The 17,317-nt window shown below is 46.1% G+C and overlaps 1 protein-coding gene across 1 annotated transcript in view; it reads right to left on the minus strand.

Moving 5' to 3' along the window:
• Positions 1 to 17,317, minus strand: part of LOC147024132 (phospholipid-transporting ATPase ABCA1-like) — a 315,313-nt gene that overhangs the window by 126,176 nt on the left and 171,820 nt on the right. The window contains exons 28-31 of the mRNA XM_085883724.1: positions 14,176 to 14,300; positions 10,280 to 10,369; positions 7,811 to 8,000; positions 7,486 to 7,580 (exon numbers count right to left, since the gene is read on the minus strand). Of these exons, the coding sequence (XP_085739850.1) occupies positions 7,486 to 7,580; positions 7,811 to 8,000; positions 10,280 to 10,369; positions 14,176 to 14,300 (500 nt within the window). The remainder of the gene's footprint in view (positions 1 to 7,485; positions 7,581 to 7,810; positions 8,001 to 10,279; positions 10,370 to 14,175; positions 14,301 to 17,317) is intronic.

Below are 17,317 nucleotides of genomic sequence, written 5' to 3' on the forward strand. Positions count from 1 at the left end.
CACTGGGGCTCCAGCCGCAGGGCTGACGTTGCTGGCTTGGCCAGGTTGGCCAGCTTCTGTCGGTATTTCATCGACATGATCGTCTTTTCCTCCTCCTCCAGCTCCTTCCACAACATGTCTTTCATCATCTTCTTCATTTTCGTCGCTTGCATTTTTTCCTTTTCTGAGCCATTTTCGTTTATCCATCATCCCCGTCTTTTTCTCCTGCTGCAAGCTCGTGCTCTGTGATTCGTCCCTCGTGACTCGCATCACTAATCTCGCGACTCGCGACATTTGAAGGTTTTATTTATTAAATGATCGATGCATCAAAAACAGGTTTTATCTGCATCATTTCAAATGTAAGCACGATTGCAAACACACATATTTTTTATTTTTATTATAAAATTACTTTTGTAAGATGGAGGGTTGACGGGTTGTGAAGGTCACGTGGTGCACGTGTACTTCATCTTTAATAATGTAAATTTATGTCTTTTCCTTAATCATATTATGACTATATTACATTTAAACCTAACTTACAACCGATCAGGTAACCTGCTCAATAGGGTCTCCATTACTCCATATTGAATATGCTGATTGGCTATTCTTTAAAACTAAATGATCCACCATATATATATGTATAACCACCCACAACATCGACATTCGACACGAGGCCTTGGCTGCTGGCGTTGGTGCTTGCGTTATTATCTTTTATCTTGTCGTCTTGGACTGTATTGTCTTGCCAATTGCTTTTGGAGATGCGCTGGGAAGCGCACACTTATCTCTTGACTGTTTTTCAAAGAAGGATATTATTAAAGAACAGTTTATCCAAGAAGGCCTCATTATTCACCACGTTGAACATCTGGAATAAGGGTTTTAGTTCACACAAGTGAACTCTTAAACAGCAAGTTCACAGTGGGCGCTCATCCTTAAACACCAAGTTGTTCACATGGTGCAACAGGACATAAATGGGAGGCGTACAAGTGGGGGGGAACCAGATGCGCCATGGGGGGGCATTGCACCCAAATGCCCCCCCCCCTAGCGACGGGCCTGGCTTCGAGGGATCTTATCCTCTCCCTCTGTTCCTGAGGGAGGCTATCCTGATGCTCGCACCGCACCACGAAACATTCCCCATGCTCGACCTCATTGTCCCCTCCTATCTCTACCTGTGTGTGCTCCTCTTTAGTTTCATGCAATTTGTCCCCCTCTTTCGTTTTGTTTAATTCATTCTCTACTTGTTCCATCTCCGGCGTCTCTGTTATTGTTTTCGTCCCTTCTACCTCTTTTATTATCTCTGTTATCCCCTTGTGTCTCACCCTAAACGTTTCCCCTATTGTTGTGGTGGCGTCGCTCGTCATCCCGACCTCACCCGTCTCCATTGCGGGCCGAACACATTGCGCACTCCATATTGACTCGATATCGTTCCCCCACATGCAGGCGCCATTTTCCAAATCCATCACCCGCATACTCGCCTGCAGGTTCAACCCCATACTCTGCATTTCACCCCTCATTCGTTTTTCCATGCTTTCCATTTCTTTTGCGCTCGCATCCATTTTCCTTTCCATCGCTTGCTTGTTCGCATTCATTTGGTGCGCATTCGCATCCATTTTTTGCATCAACGCCTCCAACATCTGTCTCATGTCAAATGACGGAGCCGATCCGCCATGACGGTGCGCGGAACCGGCAGAAATTGGTGAGGGGGGGGACTTTGACAGAGGAGGGGGGTTGTCATACACCGCCCCTGCCACTCCCAATACCCATTCTGGGTTTGGCTGCGGGGAAATGGCTTCCTGTATGGGGGTGTCGTCCTGGGCCATCGGCTCCCCTAAACCTACCTCTAAACCCATCTGAGCCAGCTTATCTTGGCTCGCCATGGTGCGTCTGAGAACAATTTCAAATGCTCGTAATTTGGAGGGAACGGGGCGTTTTGCTCCGTACACCCCTGATCCGAATCCCGTTAATTTCTCTGGGGGCGGAGGGGTTCGAACCCGCTCCTGACACCAAACTGTTGTGGGCCGGGGTTCGGTGGTGAGGACGACTGCTAGTTGGAGCAGTTAGGCCGTCTCCCACCAAACACCGGAATGGAAGGTCGTAACCCTTGGATAACTCCAAAGGTCACGGGTTCCTTAGCGGACGGTGGACGCCAATATTTCGACCGCGTGGCATTAGGTTAATTGTCTCGATCTCCAATATACCTAAATAATCACGCAGTCGAGCTCCCGGGAAAACCACACCCTCGGCCGACTTTGTCCAAACCGAGTCGCTGTTACCGACTTGGATCCGGCGTAACCGAGCAGAAGTTACCAAAGCCGCGCCGGACCAAATGAATGATTTACGGCACTGAGGGCCTCACTAATTCTCAATTCGCACCGTGCTGGGTCAATGGGAGAAAGCACAGAAAATGAGCTGGAACATTTAACACGGGGGGGTTATTTATAAACAATAATCGGGAAGGGGAGCACACAACGAGCAGAGTTATCCGAATAAAAGACATGCAGGCAATATACAGTGAGCGAAAAGCACTTAACAGTTCTACTTAACAGACTGGTGACACACACACACACACACACACACACACACACACATACACACACACAAACCCAGAGAAATGGTGGCTGCGGCCTTTATTTGCCACTTCAGCTCGGGAGGGAAGGTGAGCCGAAGGGGAGAGCCTATCTCGCACCTCCCCGCCTCGTCCGGTTTTCGATGATCTGGTTCGGCGGGACTCGAACCCGCAACACAATGCGATGATGGACCCCGGCTGGCGCGAAGATGGACCAGAGAGAATGCCGGCAGGCCAGCCGGGACGACCAGGTGACGAGGTTCACAAGGCGACCAGGCGACGCGACCTTCGCGTTCCAGCCAGAACGTCCCGGACAATTCAACTGGCCAACGCTCCTGCCACGAGCACACCGTCTCTCTCAACGCTGGTCCAGACAACCACTCCTTTCTCCTCAGGCGGGAGGGGCTTCTTTTCTGGCCACTCGTCTCCTGATTGGACTGTTGCGTCGCGCGTTTCGCTCGTCGCCCCCGTGATTGGCTGAAAGGGCGCCAAAGTCCGCTGATTTTGACCAGGGGGGCGTGACGGCCGTCGCGGCGGACTGCCCCTCAAACAAAGAGAGTAACATGGTCCTGCGTACGCTGCGCTTATTGGCTGACCGGTGGCAACCTCGCTCGCATCCCCCGGATTGGGCGAGAGAGACGTCAGGTCCTTGTGAACTCCGCCCACATACGTGCTGACACGCACGCGTGTAATGGTGCCGGTGGAGGATGGTGGAAGGAAGCGAAGGCAGGTGTCGTCGGTGTTGTTATTGTTGTTATAAGTGTAAAAGAAAATCCTGATTCTCAAAATAACTCCGCAGCGCATGAACATTTAATTCCCATTAGACTGGGGACGGGACCCTAACTGGAAGCACGTACTTAATGATATAACTGTTCTATAGGGACCTGAATGTTGAGTACAGTAAGCTTCCAGATTCGTAACAGTATCACGTCTAATAAATGAATTAATATCCCGCTTTTGATACCGACCAACGCGTTTTTCGTCACCTCCAACTTGCCATGTATGGGAAAGTGAAGCATCTTAAAATGTTTTTGAAAGCTTTTAAAAGGAGAAGCATTCATTCTCATTCAATGAAGATTTAGTTTGGAGATATTGAGAAAAAAGAAAAAAATAAATAATGAAGGACAGGAAATGCAGACAGAAGGAAATTCAAGCCAATTGAGACAGTTTTGGAGTGAAAAATTTGGGGGTTTGTTTTTATTTTATTTTTTTGAAGCGAGGACGGTGGTGTGGGATAATGTCGAGGAGGCAGAAAGGATAATACTTGGGGAAAAGTAGGATGAAGAACAAAGTGTCAAAACGGAAATAATTTGCACACTGGCTATCCGAGAAGTAGGTCTTCAACAACACGAAAACCAATAAGACAATTCAGCACAACAAGGTATGACAACACATAAAACTGGACGAAAACACAAACAGCAACACACAAACAAAAATATAACAGAAACAAATGATGGATCCTGTTTGGAAAACCAGGCTTTGATGAAGTGAAAGCAGCAGCTGCAGATTCAACTGACGCGTGGAGCAATCCCCAAACCAAAAGTCAAATCTCTTATTAACATGTCATGGGAACTTGTTATTAACAAGCTCTTTACAAGTCTACTATTGAGACCAACAGGTCTACAATCTACCACAGTATTAAGCAAAGCAAGGGAATAATGTATCTGAAATGGGAACAAACACCAAATATTTGGTAATGTTGTCAATCTAATAAGGGATCAATGATCAAAATGTGTGTGTGCACGCACACACACACACACACACACACACACACACACACACACACACACACACACACACACACACACACTTAAAGGCCATTTTCCCCGCTAAAGCGGGGGTTAGCCTTGCGGGCCCCATGACAATCTTCTCCACTTTACCCTATTTTCTGCATCTCCCCTTCTTAATCCCCTTGCCCACATTTCTTCTTCCACCACCTTTAGCCAAGTTTTTCTCGGTCTTCCCCGTCCTCTGGGAGTGGGACGTACCAGAGTGCACGTGGGACGTACCAGAATCACGGACAACAAGTATGTTTCACACACCTGGAACATAGAAAGTCACACCGCGTTCCTGTGCTGTGCGCGCCAGTAAGCAGGGTACTGAATGGTGTTCACTCCGACACCCTTCCTGCACACAGCACACGGCCACTTCCCAGTCCTTTCCACCTCACCACATGCTTTACCACTTGCCATCACCTTCGTCTTTCCGATATTCACCTTCAAACCTTTTGCCTCCATACATTCCTTCCACTTGTTCATCTTCTCCTTCAATCCATCCATACTCTCTGTAATCAACACTAGATCATCTGCATACAGCAGCTCCCACGGTAAACCCTCCTTTACCCTCCGAGCCAGCACCTCCATCACAACTACAAATAGAAGTGGACTTAGTACCGACCCCTGGTGCACTCCTACCCTCACCTCAAACTCACCACTGTTCCCATCCTTCGTCCTTACAGCTGTGCGTGCTCTCTCGTACATGGCCATCACTACTCTGATCAACCATTCCTCCACTCCTAACTTCCTCAATGCCCATGCCATTACTTCACGTGGAACCCTATCAAATGCTTTCTCCAGATCAACAAACCCAAAAAACAACTTCTTCCTCTTCTCCATGTACTTCTCCTGCAACTGCCTTACAATAAAAATTGCATCTGTCGTTCCTCTTCCTGGAATAAATCAAAACTGCATTTCGTCAATCTTTACCTTCTTCCTTATCCTCTTCTCCAACACCCTTTCCAATACCTTCATTCCATGCTCCAATAACTTTATTGCTCTATAGGAGCCACAGTCCAGAGGGTCACCTTTCCCTTTGTACAGAGGGACGAGGGTACTCAGTTCCCAATCCACTGGAATGCGGCCTTCTCTCACCACCAGATTACAGATCTCTGTCATTCTCTTCACACCCCAACTTCCCGCTGCCTTCAACATATCTCCCACAACTCCCGTCGGCCCTCCTGCTTTTCTACTCTTCATTGCTCTTATAGCTTTGTTAGGCTTCCTTCTCAGTTGTCTTCTCTGCTGGTCCTAAAACTGGGTTACTCTCGATGTTTCTATCCCATTCATTTTCTACATTCAACAGCCTTTCCATATATCTCTTCCATCTTCCTTTAATTCCATCTGAGTCCGCAACGATTTGTCCCACTTCATCCTTCAAGCAACTCACCCCCGTCACATCAAATCTCTCTCTCGCTCTCTGCTTTGCGATCCTGAATACCGCTCTCTTACCCTCCTCCGAATCCAAGCGTTCTCCAAACTTTTTCCTATGGGCCTCCTGCGCCTTTGCTACCTCTTTCTTTGCAGCCTTCTTGGCTTCCTTATAACTTTCATGTGCAGCCTCTTCTTCCACCGTATCCTTTGCCTTTTGCCATTCCTTGAACTTCTTCCTCTTCTCTTCAATCGTCTTTCCAACTTTATCACCCCACCACCATGTTTCCGAGTGCCTCGGTGGTCCTTTTGTCCATCCACATACCTCACCAATGGCTCCCAATAGACTAGCTTTCATTGACATCCAACCACTTTCAAGCTCAACCACATCATCTTCAACCATACTCAGCCTCTCTCTTCATGCTTCCTTCACTGTCGCCTCTTTCAACCTCCACACCTTCATCCTCGGTTGGTACTTCACCCGCCGAATTCTCCGTGCACCTTTCACCCTTATATCACAGACAACCAGGTGGTGCTGCGAAACAGTCTCCTCCCCTGGGATCACCTTTGTGTCCCGGAGGTTTCCCCTATCTCGCCGACGCACCATCAGGTAGTCAATGGTTGTCGTCGACCCACCTGACGTGTATGTAATAAGCTTATTATTCGCTTTCTGGAATTGAGTATTACAGAGCAACAAATCAGCTCCATCAGCAAACTCCAAGATCCTTTCACCTTCTCCATTTCTCACACCATATCCATAACCCCCATGGACTCCCTCAAAACCGTCTGGACTCCTTCCCACATGTCCATTCAAGTCTCCTCCAACCACAACAACTTCCTCATCTTTCACATTTTCCATCAACTTCTCCATCGCACACCAGAACATGTTCTTCTCTTCATCGCTTCGACCGACCTGCGGGGCATATCCCGAGATGACGTTCACCAAGAGATTTCCGATCACGATTCTCACCATCATCAACCTTTGACTCACTCTAGTCACACTCACTACACTGTCTACAAACTCCTCAGAAAACATTACACCAACACCATGCACGCCTTCCGGGCACCCTTGCCACATAAACTTGTACTTCTGCCCCTGCCTACCCTTCACCATTCTCACACGACTTCCCTTCCACCGTGTCTCCTGCACACAACATATGTCCACTCTTCTTCTGACCATTGTTTCAACCACTTCTCCAGATCTCCCTGTCATTGTCCCTACATTCCATGTACCAAACCTCACAAACCGATCTCCACGTGGGGCATCAGACGATTGGTCATCATAAATGGAAAAATTTCCTCCCTTGCTTCGATCGGGTTCCCCACCTTGAGTTTTAACGAGAGGGGGTGAGGACCCCCACGGGGTACTTCGGGCTGTACCCTGCCCATCAGTTGTACTCATCATGGTTTCCTTTTGAGGCGATGTTTTTATGGCCGGATGCCCTTCCTGACGCCAACCCTTTCAGTCGCCTCTTACGACACGCAGGGATACGGTGTACCTATTCTGACCGGGGTACACACCGGGGTCAGTAGCACGTGTCAAAATTTTCAAAATACAAGGTAGAGAAATACAGCATAATGAGTAAGGGCAGCAGATGGGTTTGTGGGGATAGGCTGATGTGGGAAGAGGCAAGACAGCAATATAGAACTCACTAACATGAAATTAATAAAATATGACACTCCACACTCCATACTTTGTACTTGGATCGAAGTCTGAGACAGCAGCATGAGATAATACCATAAACACGACACCATAACAATGCAGTAGAAAAAACTTCAAATGCAATAAGCTATCGGTACCGAGTCTTGTAGAACTTGGGGAATGTCTTGATCAAATGGTCTGATATGGAGTGCTCGGTGAGGTCCTGCAGGATGTCTGTTGTGTTCTGACGTTTCTGTGGGAGATGAAGACATGTCATAAAGCAAGTTATATTCAATTACGTGTTGCACATTGGGCAAGAATGATATGGTGGTTAAAAAAATTAAGATAATGAGCATTTTTCGTTTTTCCCAAACTTGAGGCAGAACAAAAAAATTGTTTCTTGAAAAAAAATTGTTGGGTTTATACTCAGATACTCTGCAATAATAAAGATTACCACAATGTTTGTCTGGCTTTATGGATTACCTGGCGTGGTGGAGAACCACCAGCTCCAGGAGCACAAACTGGAAGGGCCTCATGGCCAGGTTGAGATGGACAGACACAAGGAGGACTTGGACCTCCTCCTTCCCAGTTGTTCCCTCCGAGTTCATTGGCAGCTGCTTCTGACATGGCGGGTGTCTCCCAAGCCCAATTCCCAGATTTGCAGGGAAGATTTCTTGTCAATTTGATGAGTATGTAAAGGCAATGAAAAGAAGAACATCAACAATGAATAAGGACAAGAACCATTGATCAAAATGTCCGGAAATGTCATTGGATACTGAAAATCTCAAATTAATTATGCTTGAAAAGGTCAAACCAAACAGACTCAAGTAATCTTGAAAATCATTCAACTGGTGCACAATCTTGTGGTTGGGTAACTATCAGGGCTGACGCAAGCAACAATTGCACAAAGCAAGGAACTTGTTGTTTTGGCCACGCGTGTGGTTTTGGACCCATGTATGTTTTTTGTTGTGTATTTTTGTTTTTCCGTTTTGGTGTCGGTTACTCTTAATTTCTTTGTTTCCTTTTTAAAGTTTCCTTTTCCTTTATTATTCCTCTCTATGTTTTATATTTTACGTTTCTCTCTTTCTTTACCTCTGCCACCGAAAGTTAAGGAAGTTATGTTTTCACCCCCTTTCTGTCTGTTTGTCTGTCTGTGTACAGGATATCTCAAAAAGTTGTGGACGGATCTTGATGAACTTTTGTGGGCAGGTTCCGCGTGCGACAAGGACGAACCGATTCGATTTTGGTGAAGATCCGGATCCAGATACTAAATTTTTTCAGTGATTCTTCACCAATGAGAGATCGGGCCAAAAAGGATATATGGCACGATATCTCAAAAAAGTTGTGAACGGATTCGGATGAAATTTTGTGGGCATGTTGGGTGTGTGACAAGGAAGAAATTATTCAATTTTGGTGAAGATCCAGATCTGATAATTTTTTCGGTGATTCTTCACCAATGAGAGATAGGGCTAAACTAATAAAAAGCACAATATCTCAAAAAGTTGTGGACGGATTCATATGAAACTTGGTGGACAGGTTGGGTGTGTGACGACGACGAATTGATTCGATTTTGGTGAAGATTCGGATCCGGATCCGACTACAAGAATGTTTTAAGTGATTCTTCACCATTGAGAGAGAGGGCTCAAACACGATACGTAGCATGACATTTCAAAAATGTATTGGGCCAGATATGTTCTCGTGGATCAGGCATTATGGGGTGGAGGTATGCACTCTACCAAGTGCCCTTCTAGTTTTATATGTGTCGACGAGGAGGAGAACTCTTGCAAACAGTTTTTGTAAGGCTCACTTGGCTGCGCCTGCATGGGCTTGAGGGTAGAGGAGTAGTAGCCGAAACAAAAATTATATCAAGGTTCCTCCTGATGACTCCATATTTACCTATTCGGGTTCCTTATGATGACTCCAATGCTGTATTTGGTCTGTTATTTGATTGTGTAAGTGACGTGAGGGTTGGCAGAATAGCACTCAGTTGGTAGGATTGTCGCCTTTAGGGTTGGCACGATGGCCAAGACGTATGCGCACTCACCTCCAAGCTGTCTAACCTGGGTTTAAATGCTGACCCAGCTATAAACTGTCATCCTGGTGTCTCGCAGACAGGTGGTGGCATCAACATGTGTGCCGTCCCTCGGATGGACGTTAAACCGGGAGGCCCGTCTGTCGGCATTAGTTGGTTGACGTTAAAAATCCCACAGTGTCATTTATGAGGAGTAGGCGAGCTATCACCAGCACCATGAACAACTTCCCAATTCCTACCCTAACCTACAGGGGTGGGGGGGGGGGGCAATGCATCAGTGGCACAGCCGCACTTCATGCATTGGTGCAACCAACAGCCACATGCTGTGTACGAAATGAAAGAAAATGAATAAATTCTAGCCTTCGAGTTTTCTGGTCACAAATTTGTCTATGTGTCTCCAATTTCCTCTTTCTTCAACTTCCGATTAAAACTGCTGTTCTGGTGTCAGTGCTAGGAGAGGGTGCTGCATCTCGGAGCATGGTGCCACTCATTCCTGGATGTAAAGCAAGCTGTCCATCTTTAAATTTAAATTGTAGATGTCAGAGATCCACCGATACCTTGGAAACGTGTCATTATGTGGTTGTATCCTGGATAAATATTTGATATATGTAGGGGGATGTGGGTTAATGGGGTTAAGATAAAGCACACAGGCATGATGGACCAAGTAGCCTTTTCTGTTTCCTTGTACTGTATAAACAATTGGGATGGCAATGAACATTTAAGCGAATATCAAGAAAAAGACAGTAAAAAAAAAAAAAAAAAAAAAACAATTGCTCAGATTAAAATGTCAAACAAACATCAACGAACTATAAGGATTCTATTGATTAACCTGCTTGGAAGAAACTGCAGTATTTTGTGTTTTTATTGGCAGTGAAGTTTGTGTATAACAGGAAGGTTTCTGGGGCACAGACTCTACTCACGGGATAGGATCTCCAGGCATACATCTTGTACCCAATCCCGGTGATTCAAGCAAAGCCCCAGCTAAACTTCCTCTTCCATTTTCTTTGTCACTACCAAAACATTACACATCCATCACACTCAATTCTCGGCTTCTCTTGTCTTGTCTTATCTTTGAATGCATCCGCTAACCATTAATAATAATCACAAATAACAACTTCAAACACAGAGGATTAAGACAAGTTTCAAAAATCTCATTACTTTGTAGCATTTATACGGAAGGTCACATGGTGGTGCTGTCGTACATGTGTTGGAGTTGGAGGAGCACACAAATTCTCCATGTGTCGGTATTCGTTTACTTGAAGGGCATTTGCCGCCAAACAGATTACTTCTGAGCGTTCATTTATATTATATCACGTTGCTAATCATTATTTATTTTCTTTTGAAGTATTGTAATGATCAAAAACATCTTATTTAAGTATATAATTGCAAAAAAAAATTTCATGGATGGAATGGAATTAAGTCTCCATCTCAGATCCCTGGTCATAGACCAAGTCTAACATCCGTAGAGAAAAACTGGAAGCACCAAGGACCTGAAGACTCGGACTTTCGTCCTCCTGCAAAGGTACCGGCAGCACCACACCCCATGATCCTGTGAATCTATGACTCCCGAGGCCCGATCCAGATGACTGCTGACCTCTGGCTCACAGCCAGCAGAGACATGAATATCACTGCCAGGGTAAGTGAATCTTTCTGTGTCCTCAACATCCTCGCCACAAACAGATATAGACAAGATAGCAGCATCCAAGATGTCACCTAAAGCCTGGATCTTAGTTTTGACCCAGGAAACCCGTAATCCCAGCGGCTTCGACTCCTCATTCAGCACCTCGAGGGCCCCCAAAAGGATATCTAAAGTCTCCGCAAAGATGACTGCATCATCTGCAAAATCAAGGTCAGAGATCTTGACATTCGCAAATGACACACAGCAACTTGATCTCTCCAACATCCTCCCCAGAATCCAATCCGTAAAAGCACTGAAAAGTGTGGGGGCCAGTACACACCCTTGACAAACTCCAGTGACAACTGGAAATAAGTCAGAGATGGTATCACCACATCTCACAGAACTCTCAGTACCAGAGTAGAGTTCAGACATCAGATCGATCAGTTTTGGTGGTACCCCACGAAGACTAAGAATCGTCCAGAGGGCATCCCGATTCACTGGATTGAATCATTTACAGAGATCAACATCGGCTGCAAGCAGGCTCTGTCGCAACTCTCGTCTGCATTTGGTGAGGACATGAAGGGCAAGGATCAATCGTTGACTTCTTTGATGTAAAGCCTGACTGCTCTGGACGCTGGTGCTCAAACTGATGGTGGCGAACCCGATCAAGAATTATCTGAGCAAAGACCTTTGCCCAGCACTGAGAGCAGCGTCACCCTTTGGTAGTTGTTGCAGTCTTGACGATCGCCCTTCCCTTTCCAGAGAAGGACAACAAGGCCCCTCTTCCAGTCAGTTGGGATGATGCCTGTGTGTCAGGCAGAGCACAGAACTGCATGCAACAAAATTATTTCAGCATTTCCACCAGCCTTGAGAAGTTCAGCATGGATGCCACAGATCCCAGGAGTTTTAACCCATTTCAACCGGTTCACCGCAGCCTGAATTTCCACAAACGAAGGTGGATCACAGTTGATTGGAAGGTCAGCAATGGGGAATGTAACACCCCTGACATCTAACTCAACAGCTGGTGGATCAGCCTAGTACAGCCACTCAAAGTAACTGGCCCAGTGGGCCTTCACTTTGGACTCCTCTTTCAATAGCCCTCCACCCTCTGTTCTAACTGCAGTACACCAAGGGATGGGCTTGGAGGAACGCAATGTGTGAATTTCCCTGTAAGCAGGAAACGAATTAATTGACCACAGGTGATGCTCTTCCCCCTCACAGATTCCTTGTACATAGGCCTCCTTGTCCACTCTCAGTGGACAAAGAGGTCCACTACAGTTTTACGCTTCAACGACCTGAACAGCTCAGCTCTGCCATCAAGCCTGGCCCTGTGACTCTGATCGATGGTATCCAGTGTCCATTGAGAGAAAAAAAAAATTCTTCACACTACAGTGAGTTCCAAGACATCCACCGGCAACAACAAGGAAGGTAGTCTTGAAGGCGCTCCACAACTCCTCAGGATTCCTCAAAGCACTCAAACCCCCCAAATCCCCACTCAGCCTGTTCGTAAACTCCTGTTACCCTCATCATTGAGCTTGCCAACATCCCGCCTAAGATGGGATGTTACCATTGTCCCGGATTTAAGCTGCAACTTCAGAGTTGCTCCAACAAGCCTGTGGTCAGTATTGAGGAACTGAGCACTCCGGTAGACCCTGCAGTTCTGGATCATCCTCCAGCGACCATCAGCGAGGACATGGTCAATCTCCTTTGCCACGCCACCAGCGTTGGAGTACCAAGTCCAGTGATGAGCCTGTGGACACTGAAACCATGAACCAGCCACCCAAAGTCCATGACTTCTTGCAAAGTCAAGGAACTTAGTGCTATTCTGGTTCACATTTCCAGACCCATAAGAACCAACACACGTCTTATAACCATCCCTATCAGTTCCAGTTGATGCATTGAAATCCCCCAAGACTAGAAGAGTATCTCACCTGGGGCACTGACCAACAACAGACTCGAGCGTGGCATTGAATGCTTCAGTGAGGTCACTCACCTCAGTCAGAGCTTATACAGAGACCAGAGAAACGACACACAAGGAATACTGAAGCCCTAGTCTCATAATACGCTCGTTGACCAGTGTTACCTCAATTACCATTGGAATCAGCTTATTAGACACAGCTACAGCAACTCTTTGAGCATGGTCGCCATCAGGGCAACCAGACCAACAGTAGGTATAACCACCCGCCATGATCTCGCCACTATCCAGTCTCCGAACCTCAGAAAGTGCTGCAATACTCATGTTCAAACGCTTGAGCTCAGATGATAACAGAGACAGGTGATCATCCCCTCTTCGGGTATCACCGAAGGATGAGCTCGTCAGAGTGTGAGCTTGGTATCACTGAAGCAAGCAGGTGAATGCAAATCCACAACTCACGGTTAAAGACCACAATATAGACTGGCTGCTGAAGTGAGGAGAAGGCAGGGATCAAACTCTCTGCCATCTCAATGCAACGAGAGATGAAATGCCTGCTTGGATGTCGTCTCCAAGACACCAGCAAGGCAGTAGATGTGTCGAGTACCAACTGGCGAGCAGATGAGATCGACCAGCATCCACAAAGGGTGCAGCTGGTTCTTCAGTCAGGGTTTGGAGTCGAAGAACCAGTTGTAGTTCGCATGCAGTGCTCTCAATACCTTCTTTACTGTTTGAGCCCAGTTTTAAAATGAAATCAGCCGCAAGATGTGCAGCACACACAGCTGTCACTTCTCACACAGGTCGCATTGTGTCCTGAATTGCAAGGCTTTCTGCTGTTATTTTATGTCTCACCCAAGGTCACTCAGAGACCTGGCATTGTGGTGTCTGTGTAACAATATACACTTTACTATTGATCCGTAACAATATAATTTTACTATCTCCAGTGCTCCACACCAACTTTTTTGGGGGGGGGGGGGTTGTCCTGCAAGATATAACAACCGGGCATCCGTTTGTGTCAGGAGGGAGGAGGTAAGAATATAATAACTGGGCAACCATTAGTGCAGAGCCTTCCCAACTCCACTATCTACATACTACCTTGTTCTTCCCATGATCCTAATCTGTAAAGTACCAAGTTACTTTATCATAATCAACATCATCATTATCTTCTTGAATGACAATGATAAGAAATTTGTTCAAACCAAATTTGTCATTTGATTGCAGTACACTATTAAAATTTGTAACACTTCATTAATATTGGGATTTTTTTTTATTCTTTCATCACAAACCTGTAAAATGTGTACTGTTGGCCATACATCCAGGGCTGCAGCTCCAGACTCCGTGCATTGGAGAGAGATGGTGCTATCTTGCTGACAGCCAGAGCAAGACACACAAATATCATAGGCAGTATAATCTGCAACCACAGAAGGAACAAAATTAAACATCTTCAATGGGATTAAGTCTTTAAAGTGGTTTACGTGATGATTTGAGAACGACAACATTTGTCAGGGCAAGGACAATAGTCAAATTTATGCCTGAGATGCCATGTATATTCGTATTTAGTTGTAGAACATCATACCATGTCTTAAGTGTTTGTTTAAGGTAAGAAGTCAATGTAAAATGTTTCCCACAAGGGAAGGCATGTTGTACATTTAAAAATAGTGAGGGTAATGTGCTTCATCTTTGATGCTTCTCACTCCGTTTCATCTTCGTTCTCACTGTCACTCTGAAAAAAATAATTAGTTATTTCCTAAGGAAAAGCATGCACCTCAAGTCTGCCGCTATTTTGTGATGACTGATGAGCAATAGTGTACATTTGGAGTACCACGAAGGTTAAAATTCTTGTCACTTTGTTTGATAAATGGTGCTGGATTTAGCGACGCCAATTAACAGGCCTGTGGCAACCAATCAGCACAGGCTCGTGGAGTCTTTAGTTCAACCATCTTTGGCTATTTCCCAGTGTGAAGGCAATAACTGCTGGGAATGTGAGCATTATGTTCCATGCAGTCGGCAGTCTCCACGCAACAATGCTGATAAGGAAGCATCAATGATATCGATATAAATCTTTCCTATTTCATTCAGTACCGAAAGCTTTCAACGTTGTTCACACGCCTCACGATGCGACTGAAGCACAAGGCATGTTGCTCTCACATCGCAGAAAAATAGGTCAGTCACCTCTCTGTTTTTCTGTTCCTCTAGTCCAGCTTCCTCTACTCTCAGTTTTCTCACCAACCTCAGCTCCTCCAAGAAGCATACATTCTTCCAACTGGGGAGTTCATAGAACCCCTTAACCCACACAGTCTTTAGAAAAAGGATATAGGAAGGGTCTTTTAAGCTCTTTCTTTGGGTTTCTGAGTACAATCTATATTTCCTATGAGCCACCATTTTCTCTGAATCTCGATATTCCTCAGTGCTGAGAGTGTGAGTGGCATATTTGATTGGTCCATCCATCCATTGGGACCATACTCTGTGCAGAGCGTTGGTGCTACTTTAGTCTCCTTTAGCAGTCTCCTTGGCTATTGGGCACAATCCTGGATGGGTCACCACTCTGACACAAAATACCAGCAAGCTGGCACTCGTTTTGCCGACCTCAGAAGGGTGATGGGCAGAGTCAACCCCATCTAGTATTAATTCAACAGCCAAGGGAGGTTTGAACTCAGGATCTTTGGATCCCAAGCCCACCACCTAACCATTGCGCCAACACCAGGCAATTTGATTAGGTTTTGGTTTTATTAGATTTTATTAGATTAGTTTTGGATTAGAAAAAAGGTTTTGTCCAAGAGTTGCGAAACTGGAGGTTTTTTGGAAGTGACAAGAAGGCAATTTGTGTTCCACAGTGTTCAAGTATATAATTCAATGAAATGAAACAAAAGTTTTAACGGCTGTAGAAAAAAAAAAAAGAGCTTTTTTCAGAAGTTTACCACCGTTGGTGCATATTTTACACAATCATATTTAACACACTAGCAAATACAACCCATCACTTTGCTGATGGGGGGTATTAAGGAAGGGGTTGAGAGAGGAGGGAGGGGAGGGGGAGAGAGGAGGGAGGGGAGGGGGAGAGAGGAAGAGGGGAGAGAGAGGAAGAGGGGAGAGAGAGGAAGAGGGGAGAGAGAGAGGAAGAGGGGAGAGAGAGAGGAAGAGGGGAGAGAGAGAGGAAGAGGGGAGAGAGAGAGGAAGAGGGGAGAGAGAGAGGAAAAGGGGAGGGAGAGAGGAAGAGGGGAGGGAGAGAGGAAGAAGGGAGGGAGAGAGAGGAAGAGGGGAGGGAGAGGAAACAGGGAGGGAAAGAGGAAGAGAGGAAGAGGGGAGGGAGAGAGGAAAAGGGGAGGGAGAGAGGAAGAGGGGAGGGGAGAGAGGAAAAGGGGAGGGAGAGAGGAAGAGGGGAGGGAGAGAGAGGAAGAGGGGAGAGGAAGAGAGGAAGAGGGGAGGGAGAGAGGAAAAGGGGAGGGAGAGAGGAAGAGGGGAGGGAGAGAGGAAGAGGGGAGTGGAGAGATAGGAAGAGGGGAGGGGAGAGAGAGGAAGAGGGGAGGGAAAGAGGAAGAGGGGAGGGAGAGAGGGAGAGAGGAAGAGGGGAGAGAGAGGAAGAGAGGAAGAGAGAGGAAGAGAGGAGAGAGGGGAGAGAGAGAGGAGGCAGGAGGAAGGGAAAGCTAGGAAGGGAGGAGGAGTGAGGAGGGGGGGTGGGAAAAGCTATTCCTCAGCAAACGTTGCGAAACCGCAGGAGGGAGGGATGCGAGGAGGGGTGTGAGAGAGAGAGAGAGAGAGAGAGAGAGAGAGAGAGAGAGAGAGAGAGAGAGAGAGAGAGAGAGAGAGAGAGAGAGAGAGAATGAAAAAAAAGTAGAGAAAGGTGAGGGGTGGAGTTGTGGTTAGTCAAGAGAAATATATGTTATGTTTGATGACCGAATACATACACAAAAACAAACTCATGTCAGAACAGCTGTACACAATGACACAATGACACAACACAGTTTTTTTAATGTAATCCACTGGCAAATCTGCAAAAACTTTGATATCCCAATTCCAGAAAATTTGTGGGAAAATGAACCAAAAGTAATCACCGAAAACATGGAAGTACCTACCGCTCATGGATGACCTAATGATCCCATCGAGAATGAACATCGAAAACAAAGCATTGCGACCAGATATCATACTTAGGTACAAAAGAACGAGAATAAGGCATTACTGATTGAGGTGTTAATACCAATGATTTTGGACTAAACGATGCAGAAATCAAGAAAAGGACCAAACACCAAGACCTCAACAATGAAGTGAGAAGATCCTGGAAGCTGAAGAATGCCAAAGTTGTACCAGTGATAGCTGGAGCTACAGGAATGATGACAAAGAACCTCACAGAGATATTAAACATAGGGGCAATACCCCTGGGTGCTCACCTGGTAGCGGCTAGATAAGATAAACAGGCAATGACTGGTAGGCATG

The sequence above is a fragment of the Eptatretus burgeri genome, chromosome 6 (assembly GCF_056783735.1).
Source record: "Eptatretus burgeri isolate ZD-2024b chromosome 6, Ebu_testis_v1, whole genome shotgun sequence".
NCBI classification, from domain to species: domain Eukaryota; kingdom Metazoa; phylum Chordata; class Myxini; order Myxiniformes; family Myxinidae; genus Eptatretus; species Eptatretus burgeri.